The 21759-nt window shown below is 35.1% G+C and overlaps 1 protein-coding gene and 1 long non-coding RNA gene across 3 annotated transcripts; one reads left to right on the forward strand and one right to left on the reverse strand.

The window, feature by feature from the left end:
• Nucleotides 1–3519: 3519 nt before the first annotated feature.
• Nucleotides 3520–21413, reverse strand: LOC128160156 (proton myo-inositol cotransporter-like). 2 transcript variants are annotated; one of them, XM_052823430.1, is made up of 10 exons: nucleotides 21317–21413; nucleotides 11109–11502; nucleotides 8294–8453; nucleotides 7872–8080; nucleotides 7464–7575; nucleotides 7207–7367; nucleotides 6817–6928; nucleotides 6340–6611; nucleotides 5617–5769; nucleotides 3520–4213 (listed from the first exon to the last, which is right to left on the reverse strand). In XM_052823430.1, exons 1-10 carry the CDS (start codon nucleotides 21383–21385, stop codon nucleotides 4014–4016), a joined length of 1842 nt encoding a protein of 613 aa, XP_052679390.1. In that variant the 5' UTR covers nucleotides 21386–21413; the 3' UTR covers nucleotides 3520–4013. The 2 variants fall into 2 exon arrangements, with proteins under 2 accessions (XP_052679390.1, XP_052679391.1); XM_052823431.1 differs by lacking the exon at nucleotides 21317–21413 and adding an exon at nucleotides 11593–11844.
• On the forward strand, nucleotides 4896–11255 carry LOC128160158 (uncharacterized). The gene is made up of 3 exons (XR_008240244.1): nucleotides 4896–5036; nucleotides 8324–8432; nucleotides 11118–11255. It is a non-coding gene; the product is annotated as an uncharacterized LOC128160158 (long non-coding RNA).
• Nucleotides 21414–21759: the final 346 nt, after the last annotated feature.

Below are 21759 nucleotides of genomic sequence, written 5' to 3' on the forward strand. Positions count from 1 at the left end.
CCTTGGGTTAATGATGCCTAGAACAGGATAGTTGAATGATCTAAAGCTGATCAAATGTGTCTGAAATTTGTTTTTCTCTTGTAGTTGCTACGACAAATGGTGTCTTTGGAATTCTTTATCTTTTTAATTAAATATTTTAAATCTGGTAAAAGTCTGACTTGGATATTTAAGTGCTGTCAATTAGAAGATGAACCAGGAAAAAAACCTACAAACATTTCAACATTTGATGGAAGTTTAAGACATTTTTAAAGAACGAGTGGTTTAGTTAGAGGTTCCTAAACAGTAAATGGGTACCAATACATTACCGGTAAGACTTGTATCTATTTTGAAAAAAAAAGTCTTGGAAGAATAGGATTTTATTGCTAAAACGTAAAGTTCTATAAATACAAACACCAGGATCTCTATTATTTTCTACTGTTCTGTTAATGGGCATTTAGTTCTTATACCGTTAGACTTTATAATTATATGAAGTTCGTCGATCGAATCCTCAAGGTGACGGCATCGTCGCAAACCACGGAGCCAATATGTACGATATACTGGGAAGCTATGCGGACTCCGGACCCTGGCTTGAGACGACAAGAAGACGTTTGCTCCACCAATTCGTAAATATCATTCCTTCCTCGATGAGATCATCTCCTCGTAATGTCTGGTTTTATCCAGTGTATCTAAAATCGTTTAATGCTTCTATGTCTTGATTTTGGTTAATTACAGTAAACTTTTGCAATTTCTTCTGGATCTGATCGAAGCAATCTATGTTATTAACACATTAAAATAAAAATGTTACTTGCTAAACAACAAATATTTAATACATTTCTTGAACCGTATATTATTGATAATGTCTAACTGATAGTTATATCTCACGATCTCTACAATTATCAAGTCACTCTAGCAGGTTCAAGTTTGATTTACAAACATAAGTCATCTGGTTGTCTAAAATGATACTGTAAATCTTCATGTATATTTACACTGATAAATAATCTTGAAAGATGTTAATCAGCATGTAAAAGATAACGAAAGACCCAGTCTGACTAAAGCCAGCCCCTATGTACAACGAAGTCAAATAGATTAGTAGGGGCTACAACGAAGTGAAATAGTAGGGGCTATGTACAACGAAGTGAGAAAAAAATAGAGGCTACAACGAACTTAAATAATAGGGCTTACAACGAAGTGAAATAGTAGGGGTTACAACGATACTGATAAATAATCTTGAAAAGATGTTAATCAGCATGTGAAAGTTAACGAAAGATCAAGTCTGACTAAAGCCAGCCCCTACTTTGTCACTCCGATGTACAACGAAGTGAAATAGACTAGTAGGGGCTACAACAAAGTGAAATAGTAGGGGCTACTACGAAGTGAAATAGTAGGGGCTACGACGACCTAAAATAGTAGGGGCTACAACGAAGTGAAATAGTTGGGGCTACAACGAAGTGAAAATAGAAGGGGCTACAACGAAGTGAAATAGTAGGGGCTACAATGAAGTGAAACGGTAGGGGCTACAACGAAGTGAAATAGTAGGGGCTAAATAGGGGCTACAATGAAGTGAAATAGTAGGAGCTACAACGAAATGAAATAGAAGGGGGCCCCTTCTAGGGGCTACAACGAAGTCAAAAAGTAGGGGCTACAATGAAGTGAAATAGTAGGAGCTACAACGAAATGAAATAGTAGGGGGGCCCTTCTAGGGACTACAACGAAGTCAAAAAATAGGGGCTACAACAAATGAAATAGTAGGGGCTATATATTTAGTTAGATTGACGTAAGGTCCTGCCTAGTGTCTGAAGTGTTTCCTACAATTGCGTCGCTCAGCAGCTGTAAAGTTTAATTATAAGGTCAGACGAAAGAGCGTATAATGGTGATACAAGAATTCCTTACGTACTTACCATCCCTATCTATCAGGTTCACGTAACCGAGTGACATTCGGGCATTGATATGAGGTTCTATGACAAGCAGACCGTTACTGCCCAACATTTACCACACAGTTTGCACATTGTTATGGCAACCGTTCTTGAAATGTACGTTCAATATGTACATGTAAGCAGTCTGCTTTAGCAAACCTTCACTAGCTCGTTTTTTATTTGATTGTAACGTGAATGTCCTTTAATCTGGCTTGTATGTACATTTCTTTTTAATGAAGAATTGAATCATGCAATATCACCAACTGTGATTGTTTTGGAATCGCTCACTTTAATTTTATGCAATTTCTATTTCAGCACATTTTCTCTAGGAAAAAAAAAGTCATGGAGAAGTATACCTGTTTATCTCTCTTGAAAGTCAGAATATATTTTTGAAGTTTCAAAATGCGTACGTTATCAAAGATATGGCAAGTCGTTATAGGATGAACAAATTTATGCATGTCTAATAGATAGAAACCCCCCCCCCCCATTAAATCCAGGAAAAATTGATTTAAGGTGGTATGGGACACCTTTAGGTTGTGACGTACTATTTATCGAAATAAACAATAAAATAAAGTGTAATTTTATCAATAGTTCCTTTCCAAAACTTGTTAACTAACAGCGTGGCGCAGTAGGTTAGAGGGTTCACTACAAATCCAAAACCCACTATATAGGGATTTTAAAATTTTGACATAATTTCCAAAAAAATTTAAAACGCAAATTTTGGTTAAAATGTTGTAAAATTTTGAAAATTCCATACGGGTAAAGGTATGATATAGTGGGTTTTGTGTCTCACAACTATGAAATCTAAACTATTGTTGAAATCCAAACAATTTTCAAAGACCATTTTTAAGCAATCGTTGATAGAAATAAAGCAACTATATCAAACTTTAAACGAACACAATCTTATCGCAAGGAAAGTTAGTATTTCTGAAGAATTGTATTGTACCCCACGCTGTGTGAACGCGCTTGGTACGTATCAAAGTACTGAAAGCCGGGCTCTTTTGATGTGTCTTTATGCATATTGTGTAGTAATGACTGAAAAATTCTCTCTCTCTCTCTCTCTCTCTCTCTCTCTCTCTCTCTCTCTCTCTCTCTCTCTCTCTCTCTCTCTTTCTAATGTCGGCAAAGCGTCAAAGAGCGACCAAATTTTTCAAGCGGCTATAAACAAAAATATGTCTGTCTAGTAGAAAAAAATTCAACAGTTGCTGTCTTTAATTTTGCAAGAAGCGTTAAAAATTCAATCCCCATTTCTTAATGCGCAGCAAAGTGCATCATGGAAACTCATGTGCATTGTATGTGTCCAAAATGCATAGTCTTGTTTTTAAAACACGTAATTAATAAGAAAACTAAAAAAGGTAGGCAATTCTCTTGAAATTAAAAAAAACACACACACAAAAAATCAACACTTTTGACAAAACGTGGCCCTTTTTGTAACTATTTTGTATAGCGGAATCTTTAATTTGACGCTGTTCGGTTTTTTGTTTACTTTTGAAGTTGTGTGCTATTTATAGTAACAATGGCGATTTGCCTGCCTACAACCAGAACTCTGCTTTCAGCAGAGCCCGGCTAAAAATATTGTGTACCAGACCACGAGATAACTCAGATTAAAAAAATCGTTAACTGTATATTGTTGTTATGATATTGACTTTAATTTTCAAACTGTTGAATATGATTTATAGGATGAATTTATATACACAAACAAAATGTCTCCAAGAGTACATAGATATAACATAATATATAAAGTATACATAGGCAAGCTCATGTTTCTATAAACTAGATTATGCTGTACAATATTAATATTTACAATATACTAAACTATAAATCGACCGACGCACACAACACAAAAAGGTTACGAAATAAACTACATGTCACTATACCCATTGTTTCGTTCTTGTTGGATTCAGATTAACTGAAATCATAACTAAGATTCTATAATTTGAGTCCAATTCTTAACTACGCACCACGAACAAATGCATCATATTTCAACTAGCGAACAATATTATACAAAAGCATTTAACGTCTTGCACAAAAGGGTATCGAGAACCGCAACACACCGGAAGCTGCGTAAGATCGTACGAAAGCTGTAGATGTTTGACATCCGGGATATATTTTTCCGGTTCGTTACATTTTGGAACTATCCACATATCCGCTGTTGTCGTACTGGTACTTTTTCTTCTGTTCCTCTTCCCTCTTGGCTTTGTATTCCTTGGACATGAACAGTTCCTCAACTTCCTCTAAGGTCTTGTTCTTGGTTTCCGGTAAAATGAAGAACAGGATTGACATGCCGAGAAACGAGATTCCACAGAAAAGGTAAAATGTGCCTGAAAACATACAGTACTTAGCATTTTATGCAACCCAATAACGTATTTTGTTATAATAGTACGCCTCCATTTTGGAAATTACACAGTCAAACTGTTTTCATGACATTAACATTTCAAAAGTGCTTGAATCTAAATGTCTCTGTGCATAAACGTAAATATCTAATGGCATCAAGACAACTCAATCACGACGCAAAAATCAATTCATTTATATTTTTTGATATCTCAAATATGCATGTTTAGGTCATTTTTTTTAAAAAGTTACGGATTGTCAGACTCATATACAGTATCAAAGACACGAAAAATAAAATCTTTTTTTTTAAACTGCTTTCTTTGTAAGATTTTGTGAAATAAGGAGAGCCTTTTTAAAAGTGCTTGATAATTAACATCAATTCTTGAACAAATACAAAAAAATATAATTATAATTTTTTGTTGCTGAAATTTTGAATTTCAAAAGAATTTCAAAAAATAATAAAAGAATATTAGGATCTTTCTACAGTTCAGAAAATTAACAAGAAAACAGCAGAAATATCTTTTATTCTATCAGAACTTTATTGACTCATCCTACCACAGGTAGAAAATCAGGTGATCACGTTTTCTCCACGAGCACCTGAATCACGTATTAACGAGGTGATTGCATTATGTTGCTGACCAGGTCTACACGAGGGTTACACGTGCCGGTAGTTTAAACAGGTAACGTTTGACCACGCAGCTGTTTCTATTCAATGTACATACAGAGATTGTAATTTAAGCATAGACCGTGAGTGTATTGTGGATAACATAGATTCTAAAAGACATTTTGAGGATTTTTATGTGGTGTTTATAGGTAAGATTTTAAATTTGATTAAAACTTTGATTGTAACAAATTGAATTAGTATTTGAATAACTATATTAACAACTTAAATACTTTTTCACGTTTATGGCATACACAACTCTTATGTCAATACATTTTATATGTGGTGTCCTCCAAAAGAATCTTGAATTTACACCTTAGACGTACTTAAAACAATCTCTATAATTTGTAAGAGTTTTGGAAAGGTATCGAATGATTTAAAATTTTGCATTATCAATATAAACTATGACATTATATTATTTTATTTAATTTAGTTCACTTTCTCTAGAAGAGTTGCTCATCTAAACATTATGGAACTATGCAGTATAAGTGTACAATGTACTTTTATTATGAACCTTTTCTCTTACAGCCCCTCCTCCACCCACCCACCCACCCACCTCTCTCTCTCTCTCTCTCTCTCTCTCTCTCTCTCTCTCTCTCTCTCTCTCTCTCTCTCTCTCTCTGTGTGTGTAAGTGCTGAGGTTTCACATGATCAAATAATGACACAGTCACTGTGTTCGCAGAGTGACACCATGTTCACGGGGTGACACCGTGTTCACGTGATTGAACCTACCGTATGTGGTGATGTTTTTGAGCAGCAGGAGGAAGGTGAATGAGACGATAAGATTGCCGATCCAGTTAACACACGTAGCTAAAGAGGTTCCTGTTCCTCGCGCCCACAGAGGGTAAATCTCCGAGTTGATAGTCCAAGGGTTCGGGCCAAGACCTGAAATAGAAAGGGAAAGGCATAATGCGTATCATTGTCTTCATCTCGTTATACCTATTTGGCAACTTTTGTCATTTTCGGATTTTTGATTGCATGAAAGGGTGTTTGCAAGTAAGATAAAGGTTATGTCATATTTTCCGTTCAATTACAGGGCGAGGGACGAACATGTGTTAAGGTACTTCACTACACCTAGACTTATACATTTTAAGACCCTACGTCACAAGATGGCGATTTAAATGTTTTGTTAAACTGTATATATTGTTCTATTGGGTTGTATATCGTCATAGCTCAGTGGTCAAAGTATTGGGCTTCTGAATCGCAGATCATGAGTTCGAATCCGCCTGGAGCTTTTGTTCATGTTTACTGAATTAAGTTTTTGAAAATGTAATTTTTTATCAAATGTTGCACATTTTTTCTTACCTATTTGACTTAAATACTTCTTATCCATTATGATATCTATCATAATCAAGTAATTTTCTGCTGATTTGAGAAAATATTTCAAGGTGTAGTGAGCCACCTTAAGGTTAAGAGTAAGTGAAAACTAAATGGACAAAGAACGACCGGACGAACCTGGAGCAAAGGCTATGACGAATAAAGCCAGACCGAGCACAGCCATCCAGGAGTAGTCGGTGGGACAGAAGTCGTTGGCCCAGTTGTACTTCTCTGTGTCGTAGTTAGTGGCGTTACACAGCGACTCGTTGTAGTGGGTGGTATTTCCCTCGGGCACGGCATACCGCTCCGGATGGTCTGTGTACACGTGGAGACACCAACCGGCGGTGCTCTCCATGCCTTCCTGCCAACAAAAGCCGCATTTTTCGTCTTTGATGCAGCTGTTACATGAACTGTAATGGACATTTTAAATTAGCATTAACATTAAGTTATCACCTCAGATTACATTTTAAACAAATGTAACAAATAGACTTTTGTCCGCATTGAAGAACCATACGTTCATGCGATGCATATTCTTGATCCGTATTTGTTTAGTGGTTTCCTTATAATTGTATTTATGTCCTTTTTACACAGTTCACCATGCAAACGCAAACTTACTCGTATTTAGTATGGCAAGTCGAGGAATTGTCCAAGCGAAGTGAGATGGGTGGAGAATTTTTCTCAGAGAGCTGAAAGCCAGCGCCTAGTACAATCAGTGCGATGATGATTCCTTCATAATACAAACATATAGGATATACCAGTATGAAAAAAGTTTGATTCAATAGTTAGATAAGTAATGGCCAGAATGATTTTCCGTAGAGAATAAACCGGTTTTTTTTTCGGAATGGAAATTATTTGTTGTATGCACAGGTGTCACACTAGAATCAGCATAGCATTCAAATGGTGTATTCGGAACAAAGTAACAAGAAAACCAACCCACAAAATGGAGTACATAAGGTAAATTCTATGAAACTAACATAAAAACTTGTATAACTCGCAAGAACCTACCTATGAAACTAAGCAATGTAAGGACCCTTCTACCAGCCTTTTCGACGGCGTAGATTCCAATAAAGGTACACAGGAAGTTAACAGTGAACGGGATACAGGATAACCAAATAGCAAGACTGGAGGGAAAGCCTGATACTCGGAGAATACTTCCGCTGTAGTAGCTATAAAAAGAGAAAAATGACGAGGTTTTCAATGGGCTGCAACAAGAATAAAAGGAGGTTGCATAATACATTTGCATTATAATGTTGACTGCGTACATGACAGTGTTAATTCCACAGAGCTGCTGGAACAGTTGGAGCGTGCAACCCAGCACTAGGGCCCGTCTGACTGGCTGTGTTTTCACCATCAAAACAAAACACTGTAACATATCTGAAAAAAGAAAATACGTTTTGACACCCATGTTGTGGAAACTGACAATTTGATATAATTGTATATGCCTTATTCATTGGTACTGTAGTTACATTAGTATCTACAAGAATATTGACAAATGATTTGCCATAAACCTGCTTACGAATTTCATTATGTCCAATAGTTTTGAAAAACAACTGAAGATTAGAGGAGGAAGACCTCTTCATAAGCCTGAGTTCGATATAAGCGTGTTCGGTGTAACCGTGTTTTAATGTATTCTCAGTTACTGTGTTTTTAATTACTGTACTCCCACTCACTGTATTTATTCTGTTCTTTGGTCTCCTCCACGGACTTCTCTATCTCCGACATCTCTGTATCCACATTGTCCAGCCCTCGGATTTTTTTCAGGGCTTTTGTGGCCTCGTCCACACGGCCTTGGCCCACCAGCCACCTTGGACTTTCGGGTAAAAAGAAGAATCCGAAGAACTGAATAACGCTGGGCACACCAGCAATTCCCAACATATACCTAGGATAGCAATGAAAGCAAATATCATACTACATGTATTTACATCCAGTTTTCACAATTGAAGCCTGATTTTTTACCACGCCAAAATCCCCAGTGAAAAGGATTTTAAAGGAAAAAAATATATAAAAATAATATAGAATATTACCTCTTATTATCATAATGATTTCAATAAATTCTACTCATCATTCAATGTATCAGTCTTAGATTTCTCACCTCCATCCATTTTCTTTGTCTGTACTGAAGGCCCCGGCGATGATACTAGAGAGCAGGATCCCCACGGTGATGAACAGCTGGTTGACGGTGACGAGAGAGCCCCGGATGTGAGAGGGAGCTGCTTCAGCAACGTAAACAGGTACGGACATAGAGGCAAACCCTGCGGAACACCATCAGAAGAATATAATTGATTGAAACAATAGCATCAAATACTTTGTTTTAGCCATTTCTTATTATTTAAAAAGTTTATCGTTTTCTACTAGCGAAATTCCACTGTTCATTACAACCAAGTTTCAGATATCTATCTGTCTGCCTGTCTAAATGTCTCTGTCAATTTTTTGTCTGACTTATTGCATCCTAACTTTTTATTTGAAATTTGGTAATTGTTTGGTAGTTTAAGTGTTAAACTACTGATCTATTTCAACTTTTGTCTCAATTGTACTCGGACTTATGTGTATATGCTTCATCACAGACAAATTAAAGTTGTAAATTAAAATTTGTGCACTGTTAGGATTCATTATACATATAAAAAATGCAGGTATAGACAGCGGTCTTTGAAACTGAGTGTGGGAACAAAGTGTTATGTTTGCATTGCTTAACATTTCAAAACATATCAGTACTCTTATATCGATGATCGACACTTTAACATAAATTGCATAATTTCTCAACCAAAGGATTGCAAGTTTATATTTTACGCAACACGAAGTAAGCCTTTTACATAATTTTGTATTGAATAAAATGACCTGCTTATCTATACGAGATTTTTTTTTAATGAAAAGTTTATTTTACCTATAAAACAGAGATTTGAACATGTTATAACTGTATACTTATGAAATCAGAAGGTTGAAAATTGTGCCCATCGGCCTGTACAAGTTACACCAAGTGATACACGAGTAAATGTACACATAAAGTTTTTAATTCTGATAAGAATTTTCAGTAACTGCATCAGCAAAATTTTCCGACACCGACACTTAGCTTTAAGGTTTGAAATGTTTGAATAAAATCCATCTACGTCAACTGAAGATTCTAATCTACCAGATAGGTTGTTTGATGAATTTGGAATAATTCCGTTTCTACGTGGCCCGAAGATTTTGCATCGAGTTTGTTTACAGTGACATCCAAACGTGTGCTACATGTACACGCCTATGATTAGACATTTTCTAATATACTTGTACATCACAAGCAATTTATTTTATTCGTAACTAAAATATGAGTAAAAAAGCACTTGTTTTATGCTTTCATCTGTTCTCTTTATTATATGTAAGACAAACACCAACAAGATTGGACAAGTTAATCTTACAGGAGCATACGTCCACCTTCAGCTTATACGAGCATATTTTGGTCACCTAACACTTTCGCCTGTACGTTGGATCCATAATGAATTAAAGAACAAACACCGAACAAGATAGATCGTTGACTGCTGGAATATCCGCGTGTTCCACGCTGTCAAACCTAAATTTGGGATTGCAGCGATAATCTAGGCAGCCTTGATGTCTTAATTTAATGCCGTGTTGAAAACTGTTGTGTACTTTGTAATCAAACATATACATGCAGTTCATGCATATTCTTTCTATGTTAAGAAATACTCAGTGTACTCTCAATGAATGGATAGGTCGCCGATCTCCAAACGTGTCATTTATTTTGTGTTTCTGTTTTATTTTCATTAACTTTACATGAAACATGCATTACATTTTTGTCTCTTTTACTCTTACACATGCAAATCAATAAAAATAAATTTCGGATTGGTTTTTTTTTCACCTTTTGTCAATTTTACATGATATTTTTGACTAGTGAAATTATCATTACTGTGTTATAATCATACTTGGTTACAAAGATCGGTTTCTTAATAGTTTTTATCAGGAACTTTATACAGTTGTTTTAAATGTCAACACCATTATAGTGAGTTATGATATAAATATTTCAAAAATTACATTACGTGTATATGGTATCGAATCTGCTGTAAAGTACTTGTATATTAGATTTATATTAGATTTTAATTTTGACTTTAAATGTTTTTACTTATAACATTACGATTACATATTGTTAAATTACTTTTAAATATATTTATGCGAGGCGCATTTTATTCGGATAATCATGTTAATAATGATCTTCTTATCACTTGATCGAGATACGTGTTCGAGTGTTCCTCTTGATGACAGGTGTTATCTCGAAATAAAATCTCTGTACACACAGAATTATGAGAACGGGAGATAAGGATGGCCCGTACCCCAGCACCGAGTTTGTTTACCCAGTTGGCTCACTGTTCTGTGGTGAATCTTAATCTATGAAACTCACTTTAAGTGGGGGAGTTTGATGAAATTAAAATGTAGGTTAGAAGTTCAAAAAGTGAAAACCGGGAACGATTTTAAAACGAATATACATCTTAAATTTTGAATTATAATATCATATTGATTAGAATTGGTTAACACATCTTCGACCAATTTATAAATGCAAATTGTTTATCCTAGATAAAATCGGTGAATGAACGTCTATGTTTCTTTGGATATGAAAAAAAATTATTTCACAAATTCGAATCTGACAAACGAAAATTCGATATGACAAGAACCATTTAGCAAAGCACGATTTTCATCTTAAACAATAAAAGTTTAGAATGTAAAAAAGGATTAATGAATAGCAAGTTCTTACAATTTAAAAATCTGTGTATGAGCAATTATTACATTCAGGTAATGTAAACTAGTCAATGTAGTCGTCAAAAGCCACAGGAAACGCTATTTTTTATTTCACAAATATCGATAGATAAATCATTTTTTTAAAGGATGATATGCGTTTATTGATAACTTTGATTCATATTTACCAATTCCAGCACCAACAATTAGACGTCCGATCAACAGAATCTCCTTCTTGTCCACAGGAGAGACCGCCATTAGTATGGCTCCGGCGGTGAAGATGAAGCTAGCCATCATGATGACCTTCTTTCTGCCAATCTTGTCCACCAGGACGCCAGCAATTAGGGAAAAAACGGCGGCGGCGCCAATTGTGGAGCTCACGATCGCACTCTGCCATATTTCCGACAACTGAAAGTCGTCTCGAATGAGAAGCATGGATCCGGAAATAATTCCAGTGTCGTATCCGAATAATAGTCCTCCAATGGTGGCAAACATGGTCAGAACTATCACGTAAAATTTGGAACCCGACTCGTCGGGCCGTTTCTCTTCCATGTCGAGTTTTTCGCCCATGTTTGGTTTTGCCTATAGAATAAAAAGCTGTTGATATTTCCTAGTCTTTTTGTTTTCTTCAAAAAATAAAACGGAAAACAATTATAACGTTAACTCTAAAACCTGAAATATCGTGGGTGCAGAAAAATTAGAAGTCTTCTTTAATCCATTAATTTGGTCGTTTAACGTCAAATTTCCGTTGTTTGACTGAACAAAAACGTCGTCTCTCTCAAAAATTTTCAGAATTCCGCAAGATCGATACTAATATCCGGAGAACTCCGACAAGAGGTGTCTTTTGGAGACAAAATTAAGTCAAGAAACAACAATTCCCTCCAGTCCCTACCAATGGGGTCAACTAACAAACTAAAAAGAAAACGGGAGACTTTATCTATTGCGGGTTTACTTATATACCAGGGTGATACCCGTTATCTGGGCTAGTCAGCCAAGATTTAAACTTTGTTTTACAAAACGATATACGAATGCATGTCTTGTCCATGTAACTCATTTATTGACTGATATATATGTATACATGCATGGTTGTACAAATATATAATAAGGCATAACAAATTACTTTATTTTTCCAGATTTTTTATTATTAAAAACGTCTTTAATTCATTCAGTCGTTTACGACTGACACAATTCTTGACCAAACTTTTGTAACCCCCCCCCCCCCTCCGATTCTCCACGCTTCTGACAATGACATAAGACAGCGCAAAGCAAAATATTAACGATCTGTTTAAAACCTTTGTCAAAATAAAAATCGTCTATATTCAAAAACTTGATTAATAAAAGTATATCATCACATATTAATCTGAAATTCAATGTGTAGTGGGCATCGATAAAATTAAAAAGAAAAGAAAAGAAGAGATTATTGCAGTCACACACGTGCGCGCCCAGACCCACGTACATTTATATAAAGTGACATATATTTTTTTATAAAGTTTCTAGAATCATTTCATCTTTTTATATTACATTTTATATAAATAATCAAATGCAAGTGAAAAAAACCCTCATGAAACGTAATCCACAATAAACACTAGTAAATGAATTTCTTGAAATGCATGATCATTATGTACATAGTTGAACTTATCTAGAATTGAACTACACAAAGTCATTATCTCACTCGCGTAACGTATAAATCGCGTTTGATTTTATGGCGTGTTAGTTATTTGAACTTTGTGATATGTACTTTGCTACAACCTCAGTCATTTGTGTACTATCGTGTACTTTTTATGGGTAAACGTAACATCAAGGTATGGCAAGAAGATTAAGGTCACCTCCTTAGATGCGCGTGCACGCTATGTTATCTCATTAAATACCAGACTGTTATAGATGTCAGGTTTGGACCATATCCTTCTAGAGGAACTGACCATTCCCACCCACCCACACCCAAGAAGAAAATCCTTGAATAATGATATGTGTGGATATATCCCTGCAAGCTACTAGATAAATGGAGGGAGAATATTCTGATGACACTGATATACATGTACTCTTTGTATTCATTTTACATAACAGGCACGTGGCAACGAAAAAGGGAGGGGGAAGTAGTCCCTTCATTGTAAGAAATATACACACTTTTTTTTAAGTCCTAAACTGTATTTTAACCTTCAAGCCAAATTGTCCCTCCATTCTTGCCCCCCCCCCCCCCTCTTTCCCCATTTCCTAACTTTGAGAAAAAAAACCCGACGCTATGTTCCGTTCGGGGATTTCTTACATTCAGCCAAAATAATCAAATAAATATTTTCTTCGTATCTCGTATGTTTCGAATTAGTGTATATACATGTATATATCTACCGGTATGGCTACATTGGATATCGATTTTGTTGATAAACTTATTCTTGTACTGTATAGGCAATTTAAAGATTATAGGTTTTTGATATCTCTATCTTTTTGACACGTTATTTTTTTATATCGCATATTTCTTAAATATTACATGGAAACATAGCTAAGAAATGAAAGCACCAAAGATAAAAAAAAAATTCGGGAAAAATGTGACGTACTTCAATAACAATTCTTGCTCAATTTCAGTCATGGTTTGCATTGTAAGTAAAGTATGTTGCATTTAGTTTTTGAATTACAAAGAACTTAAACTAAATTTTGTCAATGATCATAGGTTTTCTATTTCATCGATTACTTATTGGATCGATTTACTAAGTACAATAAACGGGTTTTAATATATGTGACCACGAATCGAAAATTGAAAATCGAAAAAGACGGGGTCAATTATGTAATACAATCGACTGAAAACCATCTTTAAACTTAAAGATATTTTGTGTAAAGATTGTCAACGAACATAATTTTTTTTTCTAGATCATCGATTACTTGTTAAACCATGATTCCAAAAGACCGGTATATAGGTCAATAAACGAATGCGACAGTCGGAGTATGTCCCCGATAAACAGAACAGCAACCCAGGCATTTGTGTTTACCTCCCCGGTTATTGGTATGTATATGTTTTGATTACCGGTCGTACAGGTCAGTGATGAAAGTGTACCAGGAAGAAACTAACCCCGTCTGTGTGCCTGACCAATCAGAATCAGGGTCAGTTGGGTCGGCTGACCCGCACTGGACGGGACCTGTGACTACTGGGGGTAGGGGTGTTGGTGTCATTGGGTATATATTAAAATTCCAAGCTCATCAGAATACCAAATATGCTATGCACATATATGCACAAGAAGTGAATGCACTGTGTTACCTTAATCTCTTCATTTTATGATAATGGTTTGATTCTGTGACACTTAACGAGGCAATGGGGGTTAACAAATCAACCATCAGTCCTCCCCTTAGTTTTCGATTCATTTTTAACAATTTTTTTTGTGAGGAAAATTTCAATATATTTTAATTATGAAATTTCCCTTTATCTTAAGTTTATGTAAAACTCTTCATTCATTAGAGAATTAATCTGCATATGGTTGAAGTGTATAGGGACAATGCAGCAAATTCAGTTGGATTTCTCATAACAATTTATTGTTCTCTGTTTAAGTTGACGAATAACATAAGCTCATAAACAAATAAATATTAAAATGTGGGCGACTTTTGATTAGAATTTCCATGGAATACAAGCAGACATCTTTGTCAGATTAAAGAAACCGATTTGATAAAATGAATGCAGGATTTTTAAGATTGTTAGATTAATTGATTGCAGGATTTTAATTAATAAAATGCCTGTTGACTTGCCGCAGCGTCCCGCTAAAGTCCTGAGGTGACGTAACAGGGACAGTCTCCGGTAGAGGGAGAGCGGGTTGGGTCACGTGTTTAGGTTTCCAACAAGCGCAAACACGTGTTTTACCTTTTTCAAGCGATTTCTTGGTTTTGAAAAGTGATAATAATTTGTATGTCCTTTACACTCCTGTTTGGTAATTTTTTGTCGGAGTATGCAAAAAGTGACAATTTAAAACCAAGTAAAAGTTTAATGTAGGAAAGATATCTCCGGGGTGTTATTTTGGCAGGACAGAGTACAGAGCTTAAACGGGAATGATTTGGTCAATTCCGCTCTTCTTAGAGACAGAAACGTTAGAATGAAAACAAACATTGTGGGAAACCCCCCATAAAAACCATTGAACGACCAAAGATAAAAACTTGGCACCCCAAAAGTCCAGATACTATAGATTAATTAATGTACAATGGCCGCACAGGTGAAGGTGGAGTTACCATGAATTTTTGCGAACCAGTACACCCGGAACTTCTCGGAGTTTACTGATTAGACCGGACATGCGAGCATTTGACTCAAAACACCACATTCTAATAAAAAACACAACCCATAACCATCAACATAAAAAAACTTTTTATTGGGTCTAACCCTATGCAGACTTTGCAAGCATTGGTGCACTATATATATCTTCACAGATAAAAATTTATGTTGGCAGAAAAATTAAAGAAATGTAAATGAATCTCAGACAGTGACATGCATGAGGAGATTAGTGCGAGGTCAGGCCCCGCCGTCACCAACTTTCCTCAAGTCAATACTTAACCTCAAGTCTGAAAATTGACTTCAAAATGCACTTCATTTTAAAAGATTTGAGTTCTGGTTTGAAAATTTTGGTACTTCTCTGAAAAATTACGCGCGTTTAAAATACATACCTTACATTTCTAGATAGATCAGATAGTTAATTTGTTGACCATTGAGCCTACTTAATGAAAACTCTACTCTGACTCAAGTATGTGTAAAAAACATGTAAGACCGCGGGACATCAACAGGCAATATTGGAAATATACACATAATACAACTTACGTCAATTTCACCTGTTACAGTCAAAACGTTTGATTTGGCGGTGACAAATTGACGCGGACGTTTGAGAAAACATTAGATTAAAACTGTATTATTTCATCAATAAGTAAATAATCAGCAAGACAAAGTCTTTAATCTTTTGTCTTTAGTATTAAACATTCAAATTCTTGTTGTAATCAACAGAGAATGCATCTGTGTGTCTGAATGCCTGAATATAAAACGCAGGATTACATGTTGTATTTTTTAATTTTTAAAATCAAATTAAATCAAAACAAATAATTTTTAGTGTATCGATCCTTCAAGATGTCCAATAGGTCTAAAACATCCGGGTGTTATTTATTCATATATATATCTGTCAGAAAATTTGAAAAAATCGTTTATATTTACATTTTCTACTGTGTTCGTCTGTGATAACCTTACGAATCAAGTTTGAAGCCTACAACCCAATACTTTTATAAAAGATGGGCGAAACAAAATGGGCGTGTCTTATAGTATAACCAAACAAGAGGCCCATGGGCCACATCGCTCACCTGAACAGCAGTTCCTTGTAACATTACATTTCGTAGCATAATTATGCTTTTTCTATTTTAAACATTGAACCCCTTTCTGGGGACCCAGTTATGGTCCGAGGTTTATGGTTGGCTTGAACAACATAAATAGTAACATAGGAATGAAAATGTGAAGCACTGCGGTGGGACCGCACGTACACAACCTGAAAAACTGAACATAGCAGAGTTCCACTTCAAGAGGAATAACTCTTAGACTGTACAGAACACAAGAAAGATAACTCTTGGTTCCACTACATTAGAGTTTACACAATTTGAGGATCCTTGCATAGTAATCTCACAAACTGTAGCATTATAGTTCTCGAGAAAAACTTTTTAAAAACATTTTCAATATATCTTTCTATGTTAAACTTTGAACCCCTCTTGGGGCCACAGTATTAGTCCAGTGCTAAAGTTTTAATTATTTGGAATCTACATTATTTAAGCATTATAGTTTCCTAGAAAAAGATTTTTCAACATTTTCCCTCTATATTTCTATGCTAAACTTTGAACACCTCTTGGGGCCCCAGTATTAGATTGAGACCACGGCTTTTATAATTTCGAATCTACACTATTTGAGGGTGCTGACGTAGTTATCTGACAAATTGATGCATTGTAGTTCTCGAAAAGAAGATTTTTAAACATTTTCCATATATACCGGTACTTCTACACTTAACTTTAAACCCATCTTGGGTCTCTAGTATTAGTCCAGGGGTCACTATTTTAAAACTGTCGAACCTTCATTATCCAAGGTTGTATGCATGATAGTAATCTCACAAATTGAAGCATTGTCGTTCTCGAGAAGAAGATTTTTTAACATGTTACCTTTATATTTCTTTAATAAATTTTGACCCCATCTTGGGGCCCCAGTATTGGTCCGGGGTCACGATTTTACCGATTAGGAATCTACATAAGCGAAGGATGCATGCATAGAAATTCCACAAACTAAAACATTGTAGTTCTTGAGTAGAAAATTTTTAAACTTTTCCTTTATGTTTTTTAAAATGTTTAAATTTTGAACCCCTCTTGGTGCCCATCAATTGTCCGGTAGTTACAATTTTTTGAATCTACATTATTTAAGGATGTACATGTATGCATAGTAATATCCCAAACAGTTGCACTATAGTTCTTGAGAAGAAGATTTTAAAACATTTTCCTACATATGTTAAAATCTAAACCCCTACTGGGGCCCCACTTTTTGTTCGGGGGTCACGATTTTTACAATCTTCACTATGTATACAACCTTTTGTGTATGTATTGGCATTTTTGGTGAAGTGGTTCTTGAGAAGAAAATTTTTAAACATTTTTCATATGTAGTTCTATGTTAAACTTTGAACCCCGCCTGGGGCCCCAGTCTTGGTCCGAGGGTCACGATTTCTACAATTTAGAATCTTCATTATACATACAAGCTTTTGTGTAAATATTGGCATTTCTGGTGCAGTGGTTCTTGAGAAGAAGATTTTTTAAACATTTTCCTAAGGTATTTCTACGTTAAACTTTGAACCCCGCCTGGGGCCCCAGTTTTGGTCCGAGGGTCACCATTTTTACAATTTAAAATCTTCACTATATATACAAGCTTTTGTGTAAATATTGGCATTTCTGGTGCAGTGGTTCTTGAGAAGAAGATTTTTAAACATTTTCCTATGTATTTCTATGTTAAACTTTGAACCCCGCCTTGGGCCCCAGTTTTGGTCCGAGGGTCACTATTTTTTCAATTTAGAATCTTCACTATGTATACAAGCTTTTGTGTAAATATTGGCATTTCTGGTGCCGTGGTTCTTGAGAAGAAGATTTTAAAACATTTTCCTATGTATTTCTATGTTAAACTTTGAACCCCGCCTGGGGCCCCAGTTTTGGTCCGAGGGTCACCATTTTTACAATTTAGAATCTTCACTATGTATACAAGCTTTTGTGTAAATATTGGCATTTCTGGTGCAGTGGTTCTTGAGAAGAAGATTTTTAAAAAAATTTCCTATGTATTTCTATGTTAAACTTTGAACCCGGCCTGGGGCCCCAGTTTTGGTATGAGGGTCACCATTTTTACAATTTAGAATCTTCACTATATATACAAGTTTTTGTGTAAATATTGGCATTTCTGGTGCAGTGGTTCTTGAGAAGAAGATTTTTAAAACATTTTCCTATGTATTTCTATGTTAAACTTTGAACCCCGCCTGGGGCCCCAGTCTTGGTCCGAGGGTCACCATTTTTACAATTTAGAATCTTCACTATGTATAAAAGCTTTTGTGTAAATATTGGCATTTCTGGTGCAGTGGTTCTTGAGAAGAAGATTTTTTAAACATTTTCCTATGTATTTCTATGTTAAACTTTGAACCCCGCCTGGGGCCCCAGTTTTGGTCCGAGGGTCACCATTTTTACAATTTAGAATCTTCACTATTTATACAAGCTTTTGTGTAAATATTGGCATTTCTGGTGCCGTGGTTCTTGAGAAGAAGATTTTTAAAAACATGCACCCTAAACTTACTGTTTGGCAATTATCTCCCTTTTGAAAAGGGCTGTGCCCTTTATTTTAACAATTTATAACCCCCTTTCCATAAAGATGCTTTGTACCAAATTTGGTTAAATTTGGCCCAGTGGTTTTTGAGAAGAAGTTGAAAATGTGAAAAAATTACAGACGGACGGACAGACAGACGGACGGACGGACGGACGACGGACAACGGGTGATCAGAAAAGCTCACTTGAACCTTCGGTTCAGGTGAGCTAAAAACGGTATTAGCGGCGCCGCGTAGTAATACATAACATGTGCTACATGAAGAAATAGTGGCTTTAAAATGTTGTTTTAAGGAGGTTTGCACCTGAAATAATAGTAATGTCAATCATCCGAAAATCACTTGGATATAAAGATGGGGACCTAAGATGTTCATTTTTGTATTTGTGACTTATGTCACATGCCATTTTTTGGAAATACGGGGTCTAAACAGTAATGATAATTTTCCTGAAATTATTGCTTAAATTTGGTAAATTTGATTATTTGAAGAAATTGAACAAATATCTATAGTTTTATCTTTTATTTAGTTATGATTTTAATACAGTATGAGGTTGAACACATGTAGTGTTCAATAAACGTAATATCCAAGTCAAAGGTTAAAAAACCTTGCTTTACTGATGGCTTCAAATACCAGTACATAATGAATACAACAGCAAATGTAAAGATTGTTATAAAATTATCAAATTATAACACAAATAAAAAAATCAATAGCAATGCCAACATTCCAAAACTTTGCATACAAATAGACATACATTTCATGTCTCACAAAAAAGTAAAAAAAAAACAGTAGGGATCACATCTCAAAAACTTCAGATACGACATGAAATAAGCTAATTTTAGGCAAAAATTGGAGCTAATTGTTTCTTGACTTCTGTGAAATATAAGCTAAATATGAATTATGAAAATTGTTCATTTTCTTCTTGAAAACCTTCCGCCACAAAATATATTTCCCTGCTAAACTCTGTTAATTTATATACATTTATAATTTTCTTTTAACAATTTATTTAATATAGTTTATTTGGCGTTGAAAAAAAATATAAATGTACAAATAGAATCAATATATGATGCAAAAAGTTTAAGATAAGAGGTGACATAAAATAGTTACTCAAAAAGAGAGGAGCGAACATCTTTAAAGTGTAGAAATTGGAAATAATAAATAATATAAATATATTAAGTAATAAGGAAACATTCTTTTCACATGAATATATTATAAGGTGATAATTTCGGTCGGAGCGTGGTCAAATCTATCATAAAGCCCTTCAGGCTTTTTTGGATTTGAGAACGGCCCGACCGAATTTATCACCTCATAATACTCAAAGAATGATTCCTTATTCCTTAAAAGGTTTTCATTATTTTACACACTGATTAACATATCATGACTTAGGCTCAGTAGCATCACTGAGAAATGTTCCTAGCCAATGGTTTTCGGTCCACACCAGCGAAGATGTATATATAGACACGCAGTGCTACCTTTGCTCGGTCACATATTTAGTACATGTGCTACATGTAGTATTACCTGGTTGTCTAACCCACTATACTATGTTGTATGCAAGTACTAAATATAATGATATATTTATTTTGTCTGCCTATCTACACTATGTTTTATACATGTATTGAATGTACATGTATAATTCTACCTTTGTTTTGTTTATATTCTGTCCCGATTTTTTGCTTCCACCACTTTTCGCTTGATATTTCGATAATAATAAATACATTGGTGTTCAAACTACGTTTATCCACTAATATGAAAAATGTCCAGATTATCTGTTTTGAAATGCCCCCTCTACCGCTTCTGGTTTCAATACACATCCAAAAATAGAAGGTCTACGGGGATTTTGCATTGCATCAGCCATTATAAAGCCCGGGTTATGACGTTGAAAAAAATTGTGCGAGGTGTTCCAAGTAATTCCGAATGGAGAAAAGATGTAAACATTTCCCATTATAAATCTCTGTAAGAAATTTGTTTTCGTTCGTGTAAACTTGAGTGAACATGAGTGAACATGAACCTGAGTGAAAAGGTAAAATTTGTCAATAAAGATATCTTAGATATTTTCCATTTCATCGACTTCAACTCTACTTCTCTCACAGGTATGTGTATTTTTATAAAAAAAACATAAAAAAAGTGATGGAAGCAATAACTTGGGACAGACTATAACTCACTCTACTACGTGTATGTACTAAATGTAGTGAAATATTTGTTTTGTCTGTCCATCTACACTTTGTCTTATATATGTATTACATGTACATATATAATTCTACCTTTGTTTTGTCTAACCCGCTCTACTAAATATATGTCATTTACATGCACTACATACAGGTTGGGTCATTTTAGTTTTGTCTAACCCAATGTACTATGTTTTAAACATGTATCACATGTAAAACCACCTTTGTTTGGTCTGACCCGCTATAGTACCTGTGTTACATTAAAGTTTTAAAATTCAGAGAATTTAAAACTATCTATAACAATAGATAGTTTTAAATTCTCTGAATTTTAAAACTTTAATGTAACACCTGACCTACTGTACTATTGGTATATATATATCTATCTCTTACTACATGTATTATTACCTTTGTTTTGCCAGACCCACTGACAAGCTTCTCTTTCTCCATACTCTTGTCCGTTTTTCCAAACACCATCTCTTCATTTCGTTGTGTAAAATGTGTAATCCCCAAACGTCCTTTTCTTTAGGGCACGGAGAAGTTGATATGATAATACTGAAACTATTCAGTGTGAGTTGTCTAAATGAACATACATACATGTTTCAAGATAAAGGGTCAAAATTAAGTCAACAATAGTCACACTTACAATGTATCCATACTCTCTTCATATATATCTCCTCCCTCTCATTTTTTGCTCTCTCTCTCTCTCTCTCTCTCTCTCTCTCTCTCTCCTCCCCCCCTCTCTCTCTCTCTCTCTCTCTCTCTCTCTCTCTCTCTCTCTCTCTCCTGAAATACCTTTAGCTAACACGCCGTGAAGGTCGTTTAGGACTGCTACATGCACATTTCTGTTT

The sequence above is a fragment of the Crassostrea angulata genome, chromosome 8 (assembly GCF_025612915.1).
Source record: "Crassostrea angulata isolate pt1a10 chromosome 8, ASM2561291v2, whole genome shotgun sequence".
NCBI classification, from domain to species: domain Eukaryota; kingdom Metazoa; phylum Mollusca; class Bivalvia; order Ostreida; family Ostreidae; genus Magallana; species Magallana angulata.

What these genes read in the sequence shown, in the direction of transcription:
- LOC128160156 (XM_052823430.1), bottom strand. Translation starts at nt 21,385, where the DNA reads ATGGTGTTTGGAAAAACGGACAAGAGTATGGAGAAAGAGAAGCTTGTC. An exon ending in AATTGTTGGTGCTGGAATTG is followed by an intron (nt 8,454 to 11,108) that starts GTAAATATGAAT and finishes GGTGTTCCGCAG; the next exon opens with GGTTTGCCTCTATGTCCGTA. An exon ending in TACATTGCTTAGTTTCATAG is followed by an intron (nt 6,929 to 7,206) that starts GTAGGTTCTTGC and finishes TGTATTATGAAG; the next exon opens with GAATCATCATCGCACTGATT.